At 39.9% G+C, this 20,953-nt stretch overlaps 1 protein-coding gene across 1 annotated transcript in view; it reads right to left on the bottom strand.

The window, feature by feature from the left end:
• Positions 1-9,151: 9,151 nt before the first annotated feature.
• The window catches only part of MAT1A (methionine adenosyltransferase 1A), a 108,576-nt gene continuing 96,774 nt past the window's right edge, over positions 9,152-20,953 (bottom strand). Inside the window, exon 9 of the mRNA XM_073685984.1 lies at positions 9,152-13,936. Within this exon, the coding sequence (XP_073542085.1) occupies positions 13,834-13,936 (103 nt within the window). The 3' untranslated portion in view covers positions 9,152-13,833. The remainder of the gene's footprint in view (positions 13,937-20,953) is intronic.

Below are 20,953 nucleotides of genomic sequence, written 5' to 3'. Positions count from 1 at the left end.
TTAGACCTCAGTTCACATTGTCTGGTTTTTTGACTTGTTTGCATTCTGTGCAATTTAAGGGTGTGGCATGCCCTTTGTTGAGCTGATTGGTATATATGTAGCTTACCACGGGCCTAGGTGGTCTGGAGTTGGGACCCGGTCCTATTTGTCTACCCTTTTATATGCATTACTTCAACTTTGATATACAGTAAGGTTTTTAATATAGGCAGTATAGGTACCGTCCCAATTTAGGGTCACCTTGCCGCTGGTGGGACGGCTTGTATACTTTTTTTGATCAAAAATAGTTCACTAAGTACCCTATATTTATTATGCAATTTTGCTTTACATTTATATATAATTATGGTAGGGTATGAGATATATTTTTGTCTTGCTTCTTTTTTGCTAGTGTGAACATGCCTCTGTTTCTTGTATGTCTGCCATCTTAGACCTCAGTTCACATTGTCTGGTTTTTTGACTTGTTTGCATTCTGTGCAATTTAAGGGTGTGGCATGCCCTTTGTTGAGCTGATTGGTATATATGTAGCTTACCACGGGCCTAGGTGGTCTGGAGTTGGGACCCGGTCCTATTTGTCTACCCTTTTATATGCATTACTTCAACTTTGATATACAGTAAGGTTTTTAATATAGGCAGTATAGGTACCGTCCCAATTTAGGGTCACCTTGCCGCTGGTGGGACGGCTTGTATACTTTTTTTGATCAAAAATAGTTCACTAAGTACCCTATATTTATTATGCAATTTTGCTTTACATTTATATATAATTATGGTAGGGTATGAGATATATTTTTGTCTTGCTTCTTTTTTGCTAGTGTGAACATGCCTCTGTTTCTTGTATGTCTGCCATCTTAGACCTCAGTTCACATTGTCTGGTTTTTTGACTTGTTTGCATTCTGTGCAATTTAAGGGTGTGGCATGCCCTTTGTTGAGCTGATTGGTATATATGTAGCTTACCACGGGCCTAGGTGGTCTGGAGTTGGGACCCGGTCCTATTTGTCTACCCTTTTATATGCATTACTTCAACTTTGATATACAGTAAGGTTTTTAATATAGGCAGTATAGGTACCGTCCCAATTTAGGGTCACCTTGCCGCTGGTGGGACGGCTTGTATACTTTTTTTGATCAAAAATAGTTCACTAAGTACCCTATATTTATTATGCAATTTTGCTTTACATTTATATATAATTATGGTAGGGTATGAGATATATTTTTGTCTTGCTTCTTTTTTGCTAGTGTGAACATGCCTCTGTTTCTTGTATGTCTGCCATCTTAGACCTCAGTTCACATTGTCTGGTTTTTTGACTTGTTTGCATTCTGTGCAATTTAAGGGTGTGGCATGCCCTTTGTTGAGCTGATTGGTATATATGTAGCTTACCACGGGCCTAGGTGGTCTGGAGTTGGGACCCGGTCCTATTTGTCTACCCTTTTATATGCATTACTTCAACTTTGATATACAGTAAGGTTTTTAATATAGGCAGTATAGGTACCGTCCCAATTTAGGGTCACCTTGCCGCTGGTGGGACGGCTTGTATACTTTTTTTGATCAAAAATAGTTCACTAAGTACCCTATATTTATTATGCAATTTTGCTTTACATTTATATATAATTATGGTAGGGTATGAGATATATTTTTGTCTTGCTTCTTTTTTGCTAGTGTGAACATGCCTCTGTTTCTTGTATGTCTGCCATCTTAGACCTCAGTTCACATTGTCTGGTTTTTTGACTTGTTTGCATTCTGTGCAATTTAAGGGTGTGGCATGCCCTTTGTTGAGCTGATTGGTATATATGTAGCTTACCACGGGCCTAGGTGGTCTGGAGTTGGGACCCGGTCCTATTTGTCTACCCTTTTATATGCATTACTTCAACTTTGATATACAGGAAGGTTTTTAATATAGGCAGTATAGGTACCGTCCCAATTTAGGGTCACCTTGCCGCTGGTGGGACGGCTTGTATACTTTTTTTGATCAAAAATAGTTCACTAAGTACCCTATATTTATTATGCAATTTTGCTTTACATTTATATATAATTATGGTAGGGTATGAGATATATTTTTGTCTTGCTTCTTTTTTGCTAGTGTGAACATGCCTCTGTTTCTTGTATGTCTGCCATCTTAGACCTCAGTTCACATTGTCTGGTTTTTTGACTTGTTTGCATTCTGTGCAATTTAAGGGTGTGGCATGCCCTTTGTTGAGCTGATTGGTATATATGTAGCTTACCATGGGCCTAGGTGGTCTGGAGTTGGGACCCGGTCCTATTTGTCTACCCTTTTATATGCATTACTTCAACTTTGATATACAGTAAGGTTTTTAATATAGGCAGTATAGGTACCGTCCCAATTTAGGGTCACCTTGCCGCTGGTGGGACGGCTTGTATACTTTTTTTGATCAAAAATAGCTCACTAAGTACCCTATATTTATTATGCAATTTTGCTTTACATTTATATATAATTATGGTAGGGTATGAGATATATTTTTGTCTTGCTTCTTTTTTGCTAGTGTGAACATGCCTCTGTTTCTTGTATGTCTGCCATCTTAGACCTCAGTTCACATTGTCTGGTTTTTTGACTTGTTTGCATTCTGTGCAATTTAAGGGTGTGGCATGCCCTTTGTTGAGCTGATTGGTATATATGTAGCTTACCACGGGCCTAGGTGGTCTGGAGTTGGGACCCGGTCCTATTTGTCTACCCTTTTATATGCATTACTTCAACTTTGATATACAGTAAGGTTTTTAATATAGGCAGTATAGGTACCGTCCCAATTTAGGGTCACCTTGCCGCTGGTGGGACGGCTTGTATACTTTTTTTGATCAAAAATAGTTCACTAAGTACCCTATATTTATTATGCAATTTTGCTTTACATTTATATATAATTATGGTAGGGTATGAGATATATTTTTGTCTTGCTTCTTTTTTGCTAGTGTGAACATGCCTCTGTTTCTTGTATGTCTGCCATCTTAGACCTCAGTTCACATTGTCTGGTTTTTTGACTTGTTTGCATTCTGTGCAATTTAAGGGTGTGGCATGCCCTTTGTTGAGCTGATTGGTATATATGTAGCTTACCACGGGCCTAGGTGGTCTGGAGTTGGGACCCGGTCCTATTTGTCTACCCTTTTATATGCATTACTTCAACTTTGATATACAGTAAGGTTTTTAATATAGGCAGTATAGGTACCGTCCCAATTTAGGGTCACCTTGCCGCTGGTGGGACGGCTTGTATACTTTTTTTGATCAAAAATAGTTCACTAAGTACCCTATATTTATTATGCAATTTTGCTTTACATTTATATATAATTATGGTAGGGTATGAGATATATTTTTGTCTTGCTTCTTTTTTGCTAGTGTGAACATGCCTCTGTTTCTTGTATGTCTGCCATCTTAGACCTCAGTTCACATTGTCTGGTTTTTTGACTTGTTTGCATTCTGTGCAATTTAAGGGTGTGGCATGCCCTTTGTTGAGCTGATTGGTATATATGTAGCTTACCACGGGCCTAGGTGGTCTGGAGTTGGGACCCGGTCCTATTTGTCTACCCTTTTATATGCATTACTTCAACTTTGATATACAGTAAGGTTTTTAATATAGGCAGTATAGGTACCGTCCCAATTTAGGGTCACCTTGCCGCTGGTGGGACGGCTTGTATACTTTTTTTGATCAAAAATAGTTCACTAAGTACCCTATATTTATTATGCAATTTTGCTTTACATTTATATATAATTATGGTAGGGTATGAGATATATTTTTGTCTTGCTTCTTTTTTGCTAGTGTGAACATGCCTCTGTTTCTTGTATGTCTGCCATCTTAGACCTCAGTTCACATTGTCTGGTTTTTTGACTTGTTTGCATTCTGTGCAATTTAAGGGTGTGGCATGCCCTTTGTTGAGCTGATTGGTATATATGTAGCTTACCACGGGCCTAGGTGGTCTGGAGTTGGGACCCGGTCCTATTTGTCTACCCTTTTATATGCATTACTTCAACTTTGATATACAGGAAGGTTTTTAATATAGGCAGTATAGGTACCGTCCCAATTTAGGGTCACCTTGCCGCTGGTGGGACGGCTTGTATACTTTTTTTGATCAAAAATAGTTCACTAAGTACCCTATATTTATTATGCAATTTTGCTTTACATTTATATATAATTATGGTAGGGTATGAGATATATTTTTGTCTTGCTTCTTTTTTGCTAGTGTGAACATGCCTCTGTTTCTTGTATGTCTGCCATCTTAGACCTCAGTTCACATTGTCTGTTTTTTTCCTATATTTGTGTCCAGCCAGGTACAGCAGGCAGGGACGGGCTGCCCCCAACCACCAGCTGCCTATTTGTACCTGGTTGGACACAACAATATAGGGAAGCCCTTTTTTTCTTTATTATTCCATGAATTTCATGAAATAATTTTAAAAAAAAATGCGTGGGGCTTCGCCCTATTTTTGTACCCAGCCAGGTACAACTAGGCAGCTGGGAGCTGGAATCCGCAGCGCAGGGAGGCCCAAGCTTTCTGGGCCCCACCCGCTGCAAATTGCAGTCCGCAGCCGCCCCAGAAAATGGCGCGTTCATAGAAGCGCCATCTTCTGGCGCTGTACCCAACTCATCCAGGACCCTGGTGCGGTGGCTCACTGGGTAATAAAGGGGTTAAGGCCAGCTTGGCATTATCAGCTGGCCCTAAGCCCGAAATTCATGGGGTCACGCCAATATTAGACATGACCACCATGAATTTCTAGTAAAGTATTTAAAAAAACACAAACACCCAGAATAAAGTCCTTTAATTGAAATAAACACACAATTCTTTATTGTTCTAAATTAAACCATACTTACCATCACGCCCATTCCAGCTGAAGCCAATGTCTTCTGCAATAAAAGTAAAATAATAAACCAACATCATCCTTACCTTTCCATGGTTCCCAGGACAGCTTCAGCTCTGCTACATCGAGATGACAGGCTGGACCGCAGCAGAAAGCTGCCATCCAGCCTGTCATCCCGCGGACACTGAGAAGCGCAGGCTTGCTTGCGCTCTGCAGTGTCTGGCTGTGACGGCATAAAGATGAGACAAGTTCATGTCCAATGAACTCGGCTCACCTCATGCACGTCACTGACAGCGTGGGAGAATTCTCCTGCACTCAGCACTTCAGCGTGAGAATTCTCCCACGCTGTCAGTGACGTACATGAGGTCAGCTGAGTTCATTGGACATGAATGAGCTCACCTCATGCACGTCACTGACAGCGTGGGAAAATTCTCACGCTGAAGCGCTGAGTGCAGGAGAATTTTCCCACGCTGTCAGTGACGTGCATGAGGTGAGCTCATTCATGTCCAATGAACTCAGCTGACCTCATGTACGTCACTGACAGCGTTGGAGAATTCTCACGCTGAAGTGCTGAGTGCAGGAGAATTCTCCCACGCTGTCAGTGACGTGCATGAGGTGCGCCGAGTTCATTGGACATGACCTCGGCTCATCTGGATGCCGTCACAGCCAGACACTGCAGAGCGCAAGAATGCCTGCGCTTCTCAGTGTCTGCGGGATGACAGGCTGGATGGCGGCGTTCTGCTGCGGTCCAGCCTGTTATCTCGATGTAGCAGAGCTGAAGCTGTCGTGGGAACCATGGAAAGGTAAGGATGAGGTTGCTTTATTATTTTTCTTTTATTGCAGGAGATCGTTGGCTTCAGCTGGAATGGGCGTGATGGTAAGTATGGTTTAATTTAGAACAATAAAGGAATGTGTCTTTATTTCAATTAAAGGACTTTATTCTGGGTGTTTGTGTTTTCTTTTAACTTTGACTATGGGGTTAGTAATGGGGGTGTCTTATAGACGCCTCTCCATTACTAACCTGGGCTTGATGTCAGCTGGCATTATAAGCTGACATCAACCCCAACCCTATTACCCCACTGCCACCGCTACAGGGCAGTGGGAAGAGCGAGGCTAAGTGCCAGAATTGGCGCATTCTAAGGATGCGCCATTTCTGGGGCGGCTGACGGCTGGTGTTTCTAGCCTGGGAGGGGGCCAATATTCATGGCACCCTTCCTGGGCTATTAATATCAGCCCCCAGCTGTCTGCCTAGCCTTTGCTAGCTATTAAAATAGGGGGGACCCCACGTCATTTTTTTGGGGGGTCCCCCATTTTAGTAGCTAGTAAAGGCTAGGTATTCAGCTGGGGGCTGATATTAGTAGCCTGGGAAGCTCCGTGGGTATTACCCCCTTCCCAAGCTTCAAACATCTGCCCCAGCAGTCTGCTTAACCTCCGCTAGAGACTAAAATTAAGGGGAACCCCACGCCAATTTTTTTTTAAATAAATCCTTTATTTTAACACTAAATGACAAGTACAGTAATCAACACTGTCACTGTACTTCATATATATGTGACTGACATGTTTCTATCTATCTAATCTATGTGTGATTCTCTATTCCTTCTATTCTAAATTGTCGGGTACAGTTGCTGAATTGCCGGCCGGCTTTTTTAAAGAGACGGTGCATGAAAACACTATTATTTTTTTTTAATAAATCCTTTACACTAAATGACAAGTACAGTAAGCAACACTGTCACTGTACTTTATATATATGTGACTGACCTGTTTCTATCTATCTAATCTATGTGTGATTCTCTATTCCTTCTATTCTAAATTGTCGGGTACAGATGCTGAATTGCCGGCCGGCTTTTTTAAAGAGACAGTGCATGAAAACACTATTATTTTTTTTAATAAATCCTTTATACTAAATGACAAGTACAGTAAGCAACACTGTCACTGTACTTCATATATATGTGACTGACATGTTTCTATCTATCTAATCTATGTGTGAAGCTCTATTCTGTCTGTTATAAATTGTCGGGTACCGCTGCTGAATTGCCGGCCGGCTTTTTTAAAGAGACGGTGCATGAAAACACTATTATTTTTTTTGATAAATCCTTTACACTAAATGACAAGTACAGTAAGCAACACTGTCACTGTACTTCATATATATGTGACTGACATGTTTATATCTATCTAATCTATGTGTGAAGCTCTATTCTTTCTGTTCTAAATTGTCGGGTACCGGTGTATGCCGCTGATGAATTGCCGGCTTTTCATGTTTCACTGTGAGCACTGTTCCCATCGATTTGGGCAATCACTGTAATGCCACAACCACCATGGCTGTGGCATTACAGTGAGTGGCAGACAATCCCTGCATGATTGGTGCTCTAAATAGCGCCAGACATGCAGGACACGCTTTTGGTGCACGAACAGTTATCGAACATAACCTCGAACAGCCGAATTTTTTGGAAATCATTCGGGTTCGTCGAACAACTCGAACACCGCCCAAAACAGCTCGAATTTGAGATTGGCGAACAGTTCTAGTCGAACACCGCTCATCTCTAGTTATAAACTTCTGTGAAACACTTGGGGATTCAAGGTGCTCACCACATATCTATATAAGTTCCCTGAGGGGTCTAATTTCCAAAATGGTGTCACTTGTGGACGGTTTCCACTGTTTAGGCACATCAGAGGCTCTCCAAATGCGACATGGCGTCTGCTAATTATTCCAGCAAATTTTGTATTCAAAAAGTTACATGGCACTACTTCATTTCCATTCCCTGCCATGTGCCAAAACAGTAGTTTTCCTCCACATATTTGGCATCTGCGTACTCGGAAGAAACTGCACAACAAATTCCATAGTGAAATTTGTCCTGTTACCCTTGTGAAAATGCAAAATATAGCCCTAAAAAACATTTGTGTGGGAAAAATTTGATTTTTTTTATTTTCATGGCTCAAAGTTATAAACTTCTGTGAAGCATCTGGGAGTTCAAGGTGCTCACTACACATCTATACAAGTTCCCTGAGTGGTCTAATTTCCAGAATGGTGTCACTTGAGTAGGGTTTCCACTGATTAGGGACATCAGCGACTCTACAAACGCGACATGGTGTCTGCTAATTATGCCAGCAAATTTTACATTCAAAAAGTCAAATGGCGCTCGTTTCCTTCCGAGCCCTGCCATGCGCCCAAACAGTGGTTTTCCCCCCATATTGGGTATCCGTGTACTCAGGAGAAATTGACAAAAAAATTTGGGGTCCACTTTCTCCTGTCACCCTTGTGAAAGTAAAAAAATTGGGTCTAAAGTAAAATTTTTGTGAAAAAAACTTAAATGTTTATTGTTTCCTTCCACATTCCATTAATTCCTGTGAAGCACCTAAAGGGTTAATAAACTTCTTGAATGTGGTTTTGAGCACCTTGAGGGGTGCAGCTTTTAGAATGGCGTCACTTTTGGGTATTTTCTGTCATATAGACTCCTCAAATTCAATGTAGCCCAAATAGTGATAAGAAAAATGAAAGAAATCTCTGATATTTAGTTTCACATGCTTTATCTTAATGTAGCGAGTGCTGTCCTCCTTTTTGTTGCGGATATTAACCTTTCTTATTCTATAGTGAATAGATAGTGGGCCCCAATAATGATGTTCTCTTGTGGGCCCTGTGTTCTCCAGTCCCAAACTGGCCTTAACACTCAACTCATCCTATCCATGCTTTCACTGGCAGACACAGAAAGAAGATGGCCCTGTGCAAGAACAATAAGTGAGCTCTTTACAGTCCAAATCTTGGCTCCAGGAGGCAAAAATCGCTTCGTCCCTCCCAAGTCTCGCTGTATGGCTAAGTAGTACTGCACAGCCACATATGGGATATTTCTACATTCAGCAGAAATTGTCAGACTAAAGCAAAATTTTGGTGGTAAAAATTGAGCCCTTTCCAGTCCAATAGCTCATCATAATGCACAATTCCACCTGCTTTAGAGGTTGTAGTGACCCCCTTACCTCTTGGACCCCTGTGCAGCTACACAGGTTGCACCAATGATATGTCCACCAAGGATATGTCCACTGCATCCCTTCATAGTCATCTTTCAAATATTGTTGTCCGTGGGCACCTGCTTACTGTGCTTGTTACTCCAACCTTATAAGAAGCATCAGGAGAGCCATTGTATAGGCTTTCAACTCTTCCCTTTACACAGACAAGTTATGCAAGAAACATCAGAAAAAAACAAAGTCTATTTTATTGTATATCACAGATTTCCAACATGAATTACAAAAATCACATTTGCTTCTATAAGCCATGTTAGCTAATATCTCCTAACATTAGCAGCATTTGTCTTCCATTTAGGAACTATTATGTTACAGTCCAGGGATGTGATCTTGAGTTGTTCTGCGATTGATTTTAGAAGAAGCATTTTTTGAGCTACCACGATTGTCTGGCTGCCATTTCCACAATTATTCATAGTGCTTCTCATTACTGTTGCTGCGATATTTAGGGTGTTAATGGACCAAAAAAGTCTCCTAGAGTTTGATCCCAAAGACCAGAGCTAGATTATAGCAAGGGCTAAAAAGTTAATTTTTCAGGATCCGCCATACCCTGATCCATGAACATGCAAATTCAACACACTAAACCTTGTTTTCCGCCACAGGAGGGCTGCCCTGATACACATGTTCCTGTCATTGAGTGTTTTTTGCATCAGCAGAATCCGCTAAGGAACACAACTAATATCTGCGTCATGTATAATTTACTTAATGAGAGAATTCAGATTACAAAATATTGCTTTCTTGTGTAAAACAAATAGCGTATGCTGTCTATGTGACGACTCACTATTAGGGTCTTTGAACTCTGGTACCTGTCCTTTCATTTGTATTTGCAAATTAATCATTATAAGATTTTGCAAAACAGGTTACACAATGTTCTGGGAGTCTTCAGCTGTCTCCTTTGACCTTGGAGCAAATGTTCATTAACAAACATTTGATAACTAAGTTTTAAAAACAATTTCAGTGTTGTACCTTACAGTACACATCTATGGAGCCTCACATTACCACTGTAGATTTATGATGTTTTTTTCTATCGGCCTCTATACGAATCAGGCAGCAAAAAAAGGATCAATTTCCATCAGAATAATTGCGAAATCTTTTAAGACCTGGCACTATTTCATTTTATTCACTTTGATTTTTTCCTGCTGTTCTTTCAAGAGCCATAACTTTATTTTACTTTTCCACCCATATAGCCGTATGTGACTTGTTTTTTTTGCAGGACGAGTTGTAGTTTTAAATGACACTATTCATTTTACAATGTAAGGTACAAAAAAAACAGTAAAAAAATTCCAAGTGGGGTTTCCTTTTTGACAGCTTTCATTGATCTATAAGGTGAACAGGCAAAACGATTCTCCAGGTCAGTAAGATAACGGCAATACTAAACTTATCAGGTTCCTTAAAATGTTAGTGGCCAAAAAGAAAAATGTTGAACTTTGTTAAAAAAAAATTGGGTCACCATATACTGAAACCTGTAACTTATTGATTTTACTGTAGATGGAGCTGCATGCAGGCTTGTATTTTGCGCACTGAGCTTTTTTTGACTTATACCGTTTTGGGATTCATTTAATGTCTTCAACGCTTTTTATTGCATTTTTAATGAAAATGCAATGACCAACAAATGGCAATCCTGCATTTATGGTATGGTGTAAAGAATTTGAAATTTTCATAGATTGGACTTTTACGGACACAACATTGATAACAAATATGTATGGGTGTTTTTTTACTTTTATTCGTATTCTTATTCTTTTAATACTTTTTACAATATTTTTTTTTCAATTTTTCCTTTATTTTTTGAAGCTGGGATAATTTTTTGCTCATACTATATGCTGCAGTATTATTGTGATACATATGTTTTCCTATGTAGCCACAGAGGGACTAAAGTGACAGCCATGGGGGCCTTCAGCAGGCCCCATGGTCCCTGCAACAGCATCATGAGGGGCCTATTTGAGACAGTGTGTGAGTTCAGTAGTGAGCAGAATATCTAAGTACCAGTGATTTAAATGGTTAAACAGCTTTGACCTGAGGTAGCTCTGTTTGCTGCTGTTAGAAGCAGATGCTGGCTGTGAAACACTGCCGGCCTGCCTCTGCTCAGTATGAAGTAGGCACAGCTCCTGAGCCCGCTCTAACTATCCAACAGAGGACTCAGGTTGTTAAGATGTCAAAGAGTTATTTTCACCTGAAAGCATTTAGAATATCTCTGCTAGTATGCTACTGTATATAGCTGTTGGTAGTCCACAAGTCTTTAAAATGTAATATGCTTCTATCTGGTCTCCCTGCCACTGTCTTCCGTGGGCTGCTACCACATTAGAGATTGGCTCCTCACACAATGTAAGACATAATGGCCATTGAAAAATCATTTTTTAAAGTTAAGTATCCTACAAGCATTATTATTATCAAATTTAAAGGAGTTAAATGCGTTTTCTAATTGCTGCTAATGTTCTACAAAAATTGGGTTGGATTGACATAAGTCAGTTTTAAAGAAGACCCGGTGGCTCACTTGACATGTCTGTTTTGGTAAATAAATAGATTTCTAGTAAAATATCAATCCAGGAAAATCTGGAGTATATTTTATTATAATAAATAATAATAATATTTCTATTTATATAGCACCAGCATATTCCGTAGCACTTTACAATTATGACTTTAATTTGCGGCAATACTCTGTTGTTCCTTCTAAAAAAATAATGAATAAATTGACAACTGTGTGTTATCGATGTGAGGGGTGCCTCAACACACTGTCCAATCAGTTCTTACAGTCCATGACAATGTAAGGACATACTCCATTGACGAGGGGAATGGTAACAACCAGCACTCTTTTGTGGAAAAAAAAATAGATGTATAAGTAAAAACACTTTTATTAGTAGAACGACTAAGAATACTTATTACTTATTGTGTTCAAAAGGCGTCAGCTTTGTTCTCTTCTACATGTGCTAAATTTTTTTAATTTATTTTTTCTAAAGGTATTTTTACTTATACATCTATTATTTTCCACTAAAGAGTGTTGGATGTTCTCTTCTTTTTCCTGCAAATCCCCAGATGCCGCACAGTATCAGGGCACCTATGCCTTGATGAGCTGGCTTTTCTCCTACTTTTTCAATGGTAACAACCAGTTATGAATTTATTCAACTATTTCTAGGATGAATAACAGAGGAACAGCACAACATAGTGTTCTAAGAAATAATGCTGCAAATTTTTATCTTATGGACAGTACAAGTATTTACTAAAATGAAATGTCAGTATAGTTGGAAATAACTCTTTAAAGGGAATTTGTCAATAGGATCAAGCCTCCTAAACCATCTATATGGACACAAAGGTGATAGGAAGATGAATAAAACTATTCATTGATATCTGCAATCTAATGTTTTATTCCAGAGAAATCAACATGTTTCTTATATATAAATGAGCTGTTCAGGACTATGGGTTGGACTGATATCTGATATTAAAGGTTTTGCCTCTTGAGAAAAACCATGATAAAAAAAAGTGCGGCACCTGATAGTGAGTGCCTGACACAGAGGTTCAAAGAGCAGCAAAAGAGGGACTCCTTGATATTTTATGGGCTGGGATTTTAGAAGTAAAGGGCTAAAATTTCAGTTTATGACTTAGTTACCTTAGAGAATATTTCAGAAGCAGTAAAGTGGTCTTTTAAGACAGAAGTTTACATTGATTAACCAACTATAATGTCTAATGGTCATAGGAATTCCAAGACATAGAGGTTTGTATAAGCATAACTACAATCAAAATTCACTATAATGATGTGCATTGGAACCAATAGAGGAAAGAGAAAATTAGTCAAAGTCAAGAGATGCGTGAATGTATATAAAATATATTCAACCTTGGTAACACAGTCTCACCACGCCAAAGGACCACCCCAGAGTGTACATTATAATATTTAAAGGTCAGTGTGTTTTGTCATGTCCAGTGCTGCTCTGGTCCTTTTTTGCATCATGTTACTGCAGTTCTAAATGGCTGTCTCACACAGCGAACAACCATTGTCTTAAAGACTTATATTGATAAAGTGACCTTCGGTTCATATAGAAGACGTTGTGAGAGTTGGGTGGGCATAACTGTGGTCACATGATGCAGGAGAGGACTGGAGCAGCGCTGGAAACGGCAGAAGACAGCAAAGTATAAGTATTTTAAAGCACACACTGTACACGAATTACTGATAGCTAAAGGATGGGGAAATAATAGAAAAAACATTAGAATTGTCATTTAAAAGTAGTTTCCTACTATATTAGATTGTATATGGACTAAGCTCATTAATTCTATATTTTACAGTTTGTTACAGATTGTTAAAGAAATATAAGAGGGTGCCCTTTTTATGAGCTTCTAGTTAGTAAGGGACCCATAAATTGCTCTTTTACAGGTGTCCATTGCTATCGGTGTCATCCTTTATGTACATTATTCTTTACAATACACTTCCTATAACAGTAGTAAAGCGAGCAGTGCACCTGTGGATTCATTATATTACCAGGATAGATTTTCATCCCCTAGAAGTAAACTACAGTATGAAGTATTGAATGAAAGCAAGCAAAGATCCTCAAAATCATATAAAAATGAATTAATACAGAATGTATACAGAATTTTTTTTGATTTTTAAAAATATTTGATTAATGTGGACAAATTGATGATAACAATACCTACAGTATGTATAAACTGAAAAAATGTCTTTAAGATGGTGCATTGAGTCTTAAGAAAGGTATGAAAGCCTCATTATTGACATCAGAAATATGAATGTTAGGTCATGTAGTGGAGTTGATAAAACAGCGTTAAGTTATCATTACCATGAAAAAATCTACAAACAGAGAGCAGAAACCCTAGTTATCCAACACAACACAGTACGAAATAACATGTAGAATATCTGCTTGAGTTTGGATAATACTTTTTACTTCCAGAAGATCCATCCATTGCTGTTGCTTCGTATGGTATTTTCCTTGATGTCATCATAAATGTTAATTAATAGTAAATTTGGAATTCCTGAAGGAGAATGTTCTATGTTGCTCTATTTTCTACTCGATATTGTCAGTTCTTCTATCTCTCATTAAAAGATCAATTCCTTTGGAACTTCCCAAGAAAATCCATCTCTACCAAAATGCCCATAGCATGCAGTGTTCTGGTATAAAGGCTTCTTCAAATCAAGGTCCCTGTAGAAAGACAAATAATCTATATTTCAAAAGATTGTTAAATCTGCATATATTATTTTCTGTCATGTTGTGTATATATGTTTACACTCCTTAACATTGACATTGCAGCACCATAAGGCTAAGTGCCCACGATGCAGAAATGCTCCGGATTTTTCCTGAGCGCTTCTGCATCTCCCTGGCAGAAAAAACGCATGCGGATTGTACATGCGGATTGTACATGCGTTTTCCTGCCAGGGACAAGCGTAATTTAAGAGTTTTGATCATGTGATTTCGCATGCGAGTTGTCAAGCGCTTTCCAAGCGATTTTAGCATCACGTGGAAAGTGCTTGACAACTTGGTCACACTATATAAATCCATGCAACCGGCATGGATTTTATATAGTGTGACCAAGTTAGTTAAAAAAAAGAATAAAAATGGTAAAACATGAAAAAAAAAACATTATACTCACCTTCTGATGGCCCCCGGTCTCCTTATCCGATGCATCCGGTCTTCCCGATGTCTCGCGGTTGTCTAAAAGGACCTGCCATGACGTCATTTAGTCAAGTGATGAGTCACGGGACTGGGGACCATCAGAAGGTAAGTATAATGTATATTTTTTATTTTACAGGTACTATGGTACCCGGGTCTGGAGGAGAGTCTCCTCTTCTACAAACCTGGGTACCATCTGCACATTGAATCGCTTAATATCCGCATGTGCACATGTAGTCATGCAGATATTAAGCGATTCAATGCAAGTCAATGGCGGCGAAAACGCCGCGATTACGCAAAATAATTGGTAGTGCTGTGGATTTTTCCGCAATGATAATCCGCAGCGGAAATTTCCGCAGCATGTGCACAGCACATGCGGATTATCATTGGGGAACATTGCAGACCTTCTACCAAGCGTTTTTTAAGCATTTCTGCAGTGGAATTGCCACTGCGGAAACGCTTAAAAAATGCATAGTGGGCACACAGCCTAAATTAAAAGTTGTGGAATTAAGAAAGTCATAGGATGGATAAATACTTTAATGATATGCAAAATATTAAGTAATGGAAACAAAATTTCAAGACATCTCGATATATTCAGTTTTCTATCTAAGCACCTCGTAGAGAAATACCCATTGGCTGCTATCACTGAGGTTATTATGGTTGTCTGAGGAATATTCAGCCACACTGAATGCAGTTGAGCAAAAGCTGCTGCTGGCAGCTCCCTTTGCAATTGCCAATCAATGATCTTCCAGATGTGCTCGCCAGGTGTCAAGTTCGGAGATGATGCAGGTCATGGTAGCACATTTAAGCCACGCTGGCTGCTCACAGTAGCACGAGCAACATGCAACCTGCTGTTGTTGTGTTGAAAAATGGCTCCTGGGACACCTTTCAGAAATGACCATTCCAATGGTTCCAAGATCAAATCAGTGAAATGCCAAGCTGTTAATATACCTGAAATGAAGACTAGCAAAGTCCAGCTACTGTATATTATATCACCCCACACCATAATCCTGGGAGTAGTTCCATCGTTAGGCCTCTTCATGATGTTACTCACATGGTCTTGTCAGTTTCGAAGATGGCACACAGTAATCTGTTCTGCACTGCAGTTGAAATTGGACATCACATATTAAGCAGAGTCTTCAGAAGACGGTTACATGACATTGGGCTACGAGTCAGAAGTCCATCTTCAGGTGTTCCATTCGCTTCAAGGCACCGATCTCAAAGGTTATCATGGTGCAGAGCAATATAGCAATAGAGGCTGGAATGGGGGTCTATCCTCTTCAGTGATGAGTCCCACTTTTGTTTTAGATGCAATGAGAGCTGGAAATTGATTAGCAAACCTTGTAGGAGCTATTTTTTATGACAAAACCAGACCATATGTTGTTTGTGCTACTGTGTGCATTGATTGTGGCCTAAACATGCTAACATAGCCTGCAGCATCTCTGGACTTGTCTTCCATCTAGCACATCTGAGACATTATTAGTTGGCAATTGCAAAGGGAGCAGCCAGCAGCTGGTTTTCCCAAGTGTATTCAGCAATTCATCAAAGGCAAAACATTCCTGAGAAAATCATTAATAACCTCATTGATAGCTGCCAAAGTGTGTAAGTGCAGGGATTTATGCATGTGGTATTTATAACCAATACTGAATAAATTGGGATGTTTTACAATTTTTATTTACTTTTTTCATCTTTTGCGCATCATTAACATGTCTATCGAATCTGTGATTTTCAAAATTCCAAAACAAATATACACATACATCTCAGCACCTGTGCATTTGACCCCATGCCATCCAACCTCATCCCAAACCTCATCACAGTCTTCATCTCATCCCTAACCCATCTCTTTAACCTATCAATAACTGGTGTCTTCCCCTCATGCTTTAAATATGCCTCAATCATACCCATCATCAAAAAGCCCTCCCTTGACACATCCTCTGCATCTAGCTATTGCCCCATATCACTTCTCCCTTATGCCTCAAAACTACTGGAATAGCATGTCCATCTTGAACTGTCCTTCAATCTCTCCTCCTGCTCCCTCTTCGACCAGTTACAATCTGGCTTCAACCAAAACTGCTTTAACTAAAGTCACCAATGACCTACTAACCGTCAAAATCAAGCAACACTGCTCTGTCCTCCTGTCCTTGGACCTGTCCTCTGCCTTCTACACAGTGGACCATTCCCTCTTACTACAGATTCTCTCACAGACTTGACCCTATCTTGGATCTCTTCATACCTAACAGACCAGACATTCAGCATCTCCCACTCACACACCACCTCCTCCTCTCCCCCTATCTCTCAGGGTCTCTCAGGGTCCCCCAAGGTTCAGTTCTAGGGCCCCTGCTCTTCTCCATCTACACCTTCGGTCTGGATCAGCTCATAGAGTCCCACAGATTTCAATACTATCTCTATGCTGATGATACACGGATCTCTCTGGACTTAATGTCACCTCCATACTAACCAGAATTCCACAATGTCTGTCAGCTATTTCATCCTTATCGGCTCAATTCCTAAAACTTAACATGGACAAAATAGAATTCATCATCTTTCCCCCATCTCACTCAACTCTCCCAACATACCTATCCATCAAAGTCAATTGCTTCTCACTCTCCTCAGTCCCGCAAGTTCGCTGTCTCGGGGTAATCATTGATTCTGCTCTCTCCTTCAAACCACATATCCAAGTCCTTGCCACTTCCTGCCAACTAAAAAATATTTCCCGGATCCATACATTCCTTAACTAAGAATCGGCAAAAACACTAGTGCATGCCCTTATCACCTTTCGCCTTGACTACTGCAACCTCCTGCTCTGTGGCCTCCCTACTAACACTCTTGCACCACTCAAATTTATCCTAAACTTTGCTGCCCGAATAATCCATCTGTCCCCACGCTATTCCCTGACCTCTCGTCTCTGCCAATCCCTTCACTTGTTCCCCATTGCCCAAAGACTCCAGTTCAAAACCCTAACAATGACATACAAAGCCATCCGCAACCTGCCTCCTCCATACATCTGTGAACTAGTCTCTCGGCACATACCTACACATAACCTCCGAACCTCATAAGATCTTTTTCTCTACTCCCCTCTTATCTCCTCTTCCCACAATCGCATACCAAATTTCTCCCATGCATCCCACATACTCTGGAACTCTCTACCCCAACATATCAGACTCTTGACTACCATGGGAACATTCAAAAGGAACCTGAAGATCTACCTCTTCCAAAAAGTCAAAAATTTTCAGGAATACTCACTCCACTATCCCGCTGCACAACCAGATCTACCCCCACCTGCTGGTTCTTCACCCATCCCGTGTAGACTGTGAGCCCTTGTGGGCAAGATCCTTTCTCCTCCTGTACCAGTCAGTGACTTGTACTGTTCATGATTATTGTACTTGTTTTCATTATGTATTTTCACATGTATAGAGCCATGGAATAAATGACGCTATAATAATAACATACAGCGGGTGGAATAAGTTTTGAACGTGTCACAAATTTTCCAAGTAAATAAATTTCTAAAGGTGCTATTCAGTCAGTAAAAACCCATTCAGTCCACAGAGGCAAAGAAATTAAGCCAAGGCAGCATGGTAGCTCAGTAGTTAGCATTGCAGCCTTGCAGTGTTGGAGTCCTGGGTTCAAATCCCACCAAGGACAACATCTGCAAGGAGTTTGTATGTTCACTCCATGCTTGTGTGGGCTTCCTCCATGTTCTTTGGTTTCCTCCCAAAGACATACTAATAGGGAATTTAGATTGTAAGCCCAAATGGGACAGGGATTTTCACATTTGTAAAGGGCTGTAGAATTAATGGTGCTTTAAGAGTGAATAAAATAAATAGATGTCCATAAATTAAGTTATGTGTAATAATGAGAAATGACACCGTGAAAAAAGTATTGAACACACTTACTGAAATTGAATTAATACATTGTACAAAAGCCTTTGTTGCTTATGACAGATTCAAGATGCCTCCTGTATGGAAAAACTAGTCGCATGCATTGCTTAGTTGTGATTTTGGCCCATTCTTCCACACAAACACTTTTCATATCCTGAAGGTTCTATGGGATCCTTCTATGGATGCTGAGCTTTAGTTTCTTCCATAAATTTTCTATTGGATTTAGGTCAGGTGATTGGTTGGGCCATTCTAACAGCTTTAATTTCTTTCTCTGAAACCAATTGAGAGGTTCCTTGGCTGTGTGTTTGGGATCATTGTCTTGCTGAACTGTTCACACATGTTTCATCTTCATCACCCCGATTTCATTCACATTGGTCCATTCACCCTTCCTTCAATTATATGAAGTTTGCCAGTGCCGTATGTTGAAAAACAGCCCCATACCATGATGCTCCTATCTCTATACTTTACTCTTGGTATGGTGTTTTTGGGGTGATATGCACTGCCTTTTCGCCTGGAAACATCATGTATATTATGACATCTAAAGAGTTAAATTTTGGTCTCATATGACCAGAATACATATTACCAGTATTTCACAGGCTTGCCTACATGTTGTTGAGCAAATTTTAAATGCACTTGAACATGCGTTTTGTTCAGCAATGGAGCCTTGCGTGGTGAGCGTGCATATAGGCCATGGAGGTTGAGTAAATTACTTATTGTTTTCCCAGAAACAATTGTACCTGCTGATTATAGGTCTTTCTGTAATTCTCCACAGGTGGTCCTTGACTCTCGTACAACTCTTCTGATAATTCTCTTCACTTCTCTGTCTGAAATCTTGTGTGGAGCACCTGGTCGTGGCTGGTATGTGGTGAAATGATGTTCTTTCCATTTTTCAGGATTATGGCCCCGACAGTGCTCACTGGAATCTTCAGTTTAGAAAGTGTACTGTAACCAATGCCATCAGTATGTTTTGCAACAATAGGGTTGCAAAGGTCTTGAGACAGCTCACTGGTTTTACCCATCATGAGAGGTTTCTTGTGTGGCACCTTGGTAATGAGAAATTTTTTATAGGCCATCAGTTGAACCAGCTGATATTATTTTTCACTAAGCGGCAGGATTACTTTCTAATTATTGATACATTTCAGCTGGTGTCATGACTTTCCATGGCTTTTTTCACCTCTCGTGCTTCATGTGTTCAATACTTTTTTCCTGTGTCATTTCTCATTATTGCGCATAACTTAATTTATGGACATCTAAGGTTTGATTTTGTTGCCTGTGTGGATTGCATGGGTTGTTACCAACATCTGGTGAGAATTTCATGCCAACAGCACCTTTAGAAATATATTTACTTAGAAAACTAGTGAAGTGTTCAATACATACTTGTATTTCACCTGCTGTATATGTGTGTATATATGAAGGTGAGCAGTGCATCAGGGAAATGTGAGTAGGTGAGTAGTTTTTTATTATTTTTTCAGTCAATACTTGTGGGACTTCATAATGTGTATATGGAGCTGTTGAGTCATCATACTGAGTATAGAAGAGCTGTGGGGGTCATCATATCGTATATAGCCGTGTCATAATGCCATGCATAAGGAGCTGTGGAGCCATCATATTGTGTATAAGGGAGCTTTAGGAGCCATCATACTGTGCATATTGTGGAAATCATGCTGTTTATAAGGGAGCTGTAAGGGCATCATGCTGTGTATAGGGGAGCTCTAAGAGAATTATACTGTGTATAGGGAAGCTGTGGGGACATCAGGCTATATATAGGTGTAGAGGCCTTCATACTGTATATAGGGGATCTGTGGTGGGCATTATACTGTGCATAGGGGAGCTGTGAAGGCATCGTACTCTTACTCTTATTCTTCAGAGGGGGCTGTAGGATCTTTATACTGTGTATGGGGAGATGTGGGGGCATCATACTATGTATAGGGGGCCACCATAATTTGTACAGGGGGCCTTCATACTGTGTATGGGGATCTATGGAACCATCATACAAGGTATAGATTAGCTGTGAGATCATCATACTAATATAGAGTGGCCATCATACTTTGCATATGTAGCTGAGAAGGCATCATACCATATATATATATGAGAGCTATGAGGCCATTATATTGTGTATAGGGAGCTGTTGGGGCCATCATACCGTGTATAGGGAGCTGTTGGTGCCATCGTACTCTTTATAGTGAGTTATTGGGCTATAATATTGGAGAGCTGTAAGGCATCATACTCTATATAGAGGAAATGCGGGGACATCATAATGTGCATAGAAAAGCTGTAAGGTCATCATGATGTGTATAAGAGAGCTTTGAAAGCTTCATACTGTGAATAGGGAGCTGTTGGAGCATTATAATGCACATAGCAATGCTGTGAGGGTATAATACTGTATGTGGGGGGAGGATTTTGGGGTGCATCATAGTCTATGGCAGGGGTCCTCAAACTTTTTAAACAGGGGGCCAGTTCACGGTCCCTCAGACCATTGGAGGGCCAGAATATAGTTTTTAAAAAAAACTATGAACAAATTCCTATGCACACTGCACATATCTTATTTTGAAGTAAAAAAAACAATACAGGAACAAATACAATATTTAAAATGAGGAACAAGTAAAGTTAAATCAACCGGTATTTCAATAGGTAGGTAACTGTACCCAATAGGCAGCATATGTCCTCAATA

This window comes from Phyllobates terribilis, unplaced genomic scaffold, assembly GCF_046119375.1.
Source record: "Phyllobates terribilis strain yellow unplaced genomic scaffold, ASM4611937v1 Scaffold_5__5_contigs__length_657084704, whole genome shotgun sequence".
NCBI classification, from domain to species: Eukaryota; Metazoa; Chordata; class Amphibia; order Anura; family Dendrobatidae; genus Phyllobates; species Phyllobates terribilis.
This window is presented reverse-complemented; position numbering and strand designations above follow the sequence as displayed.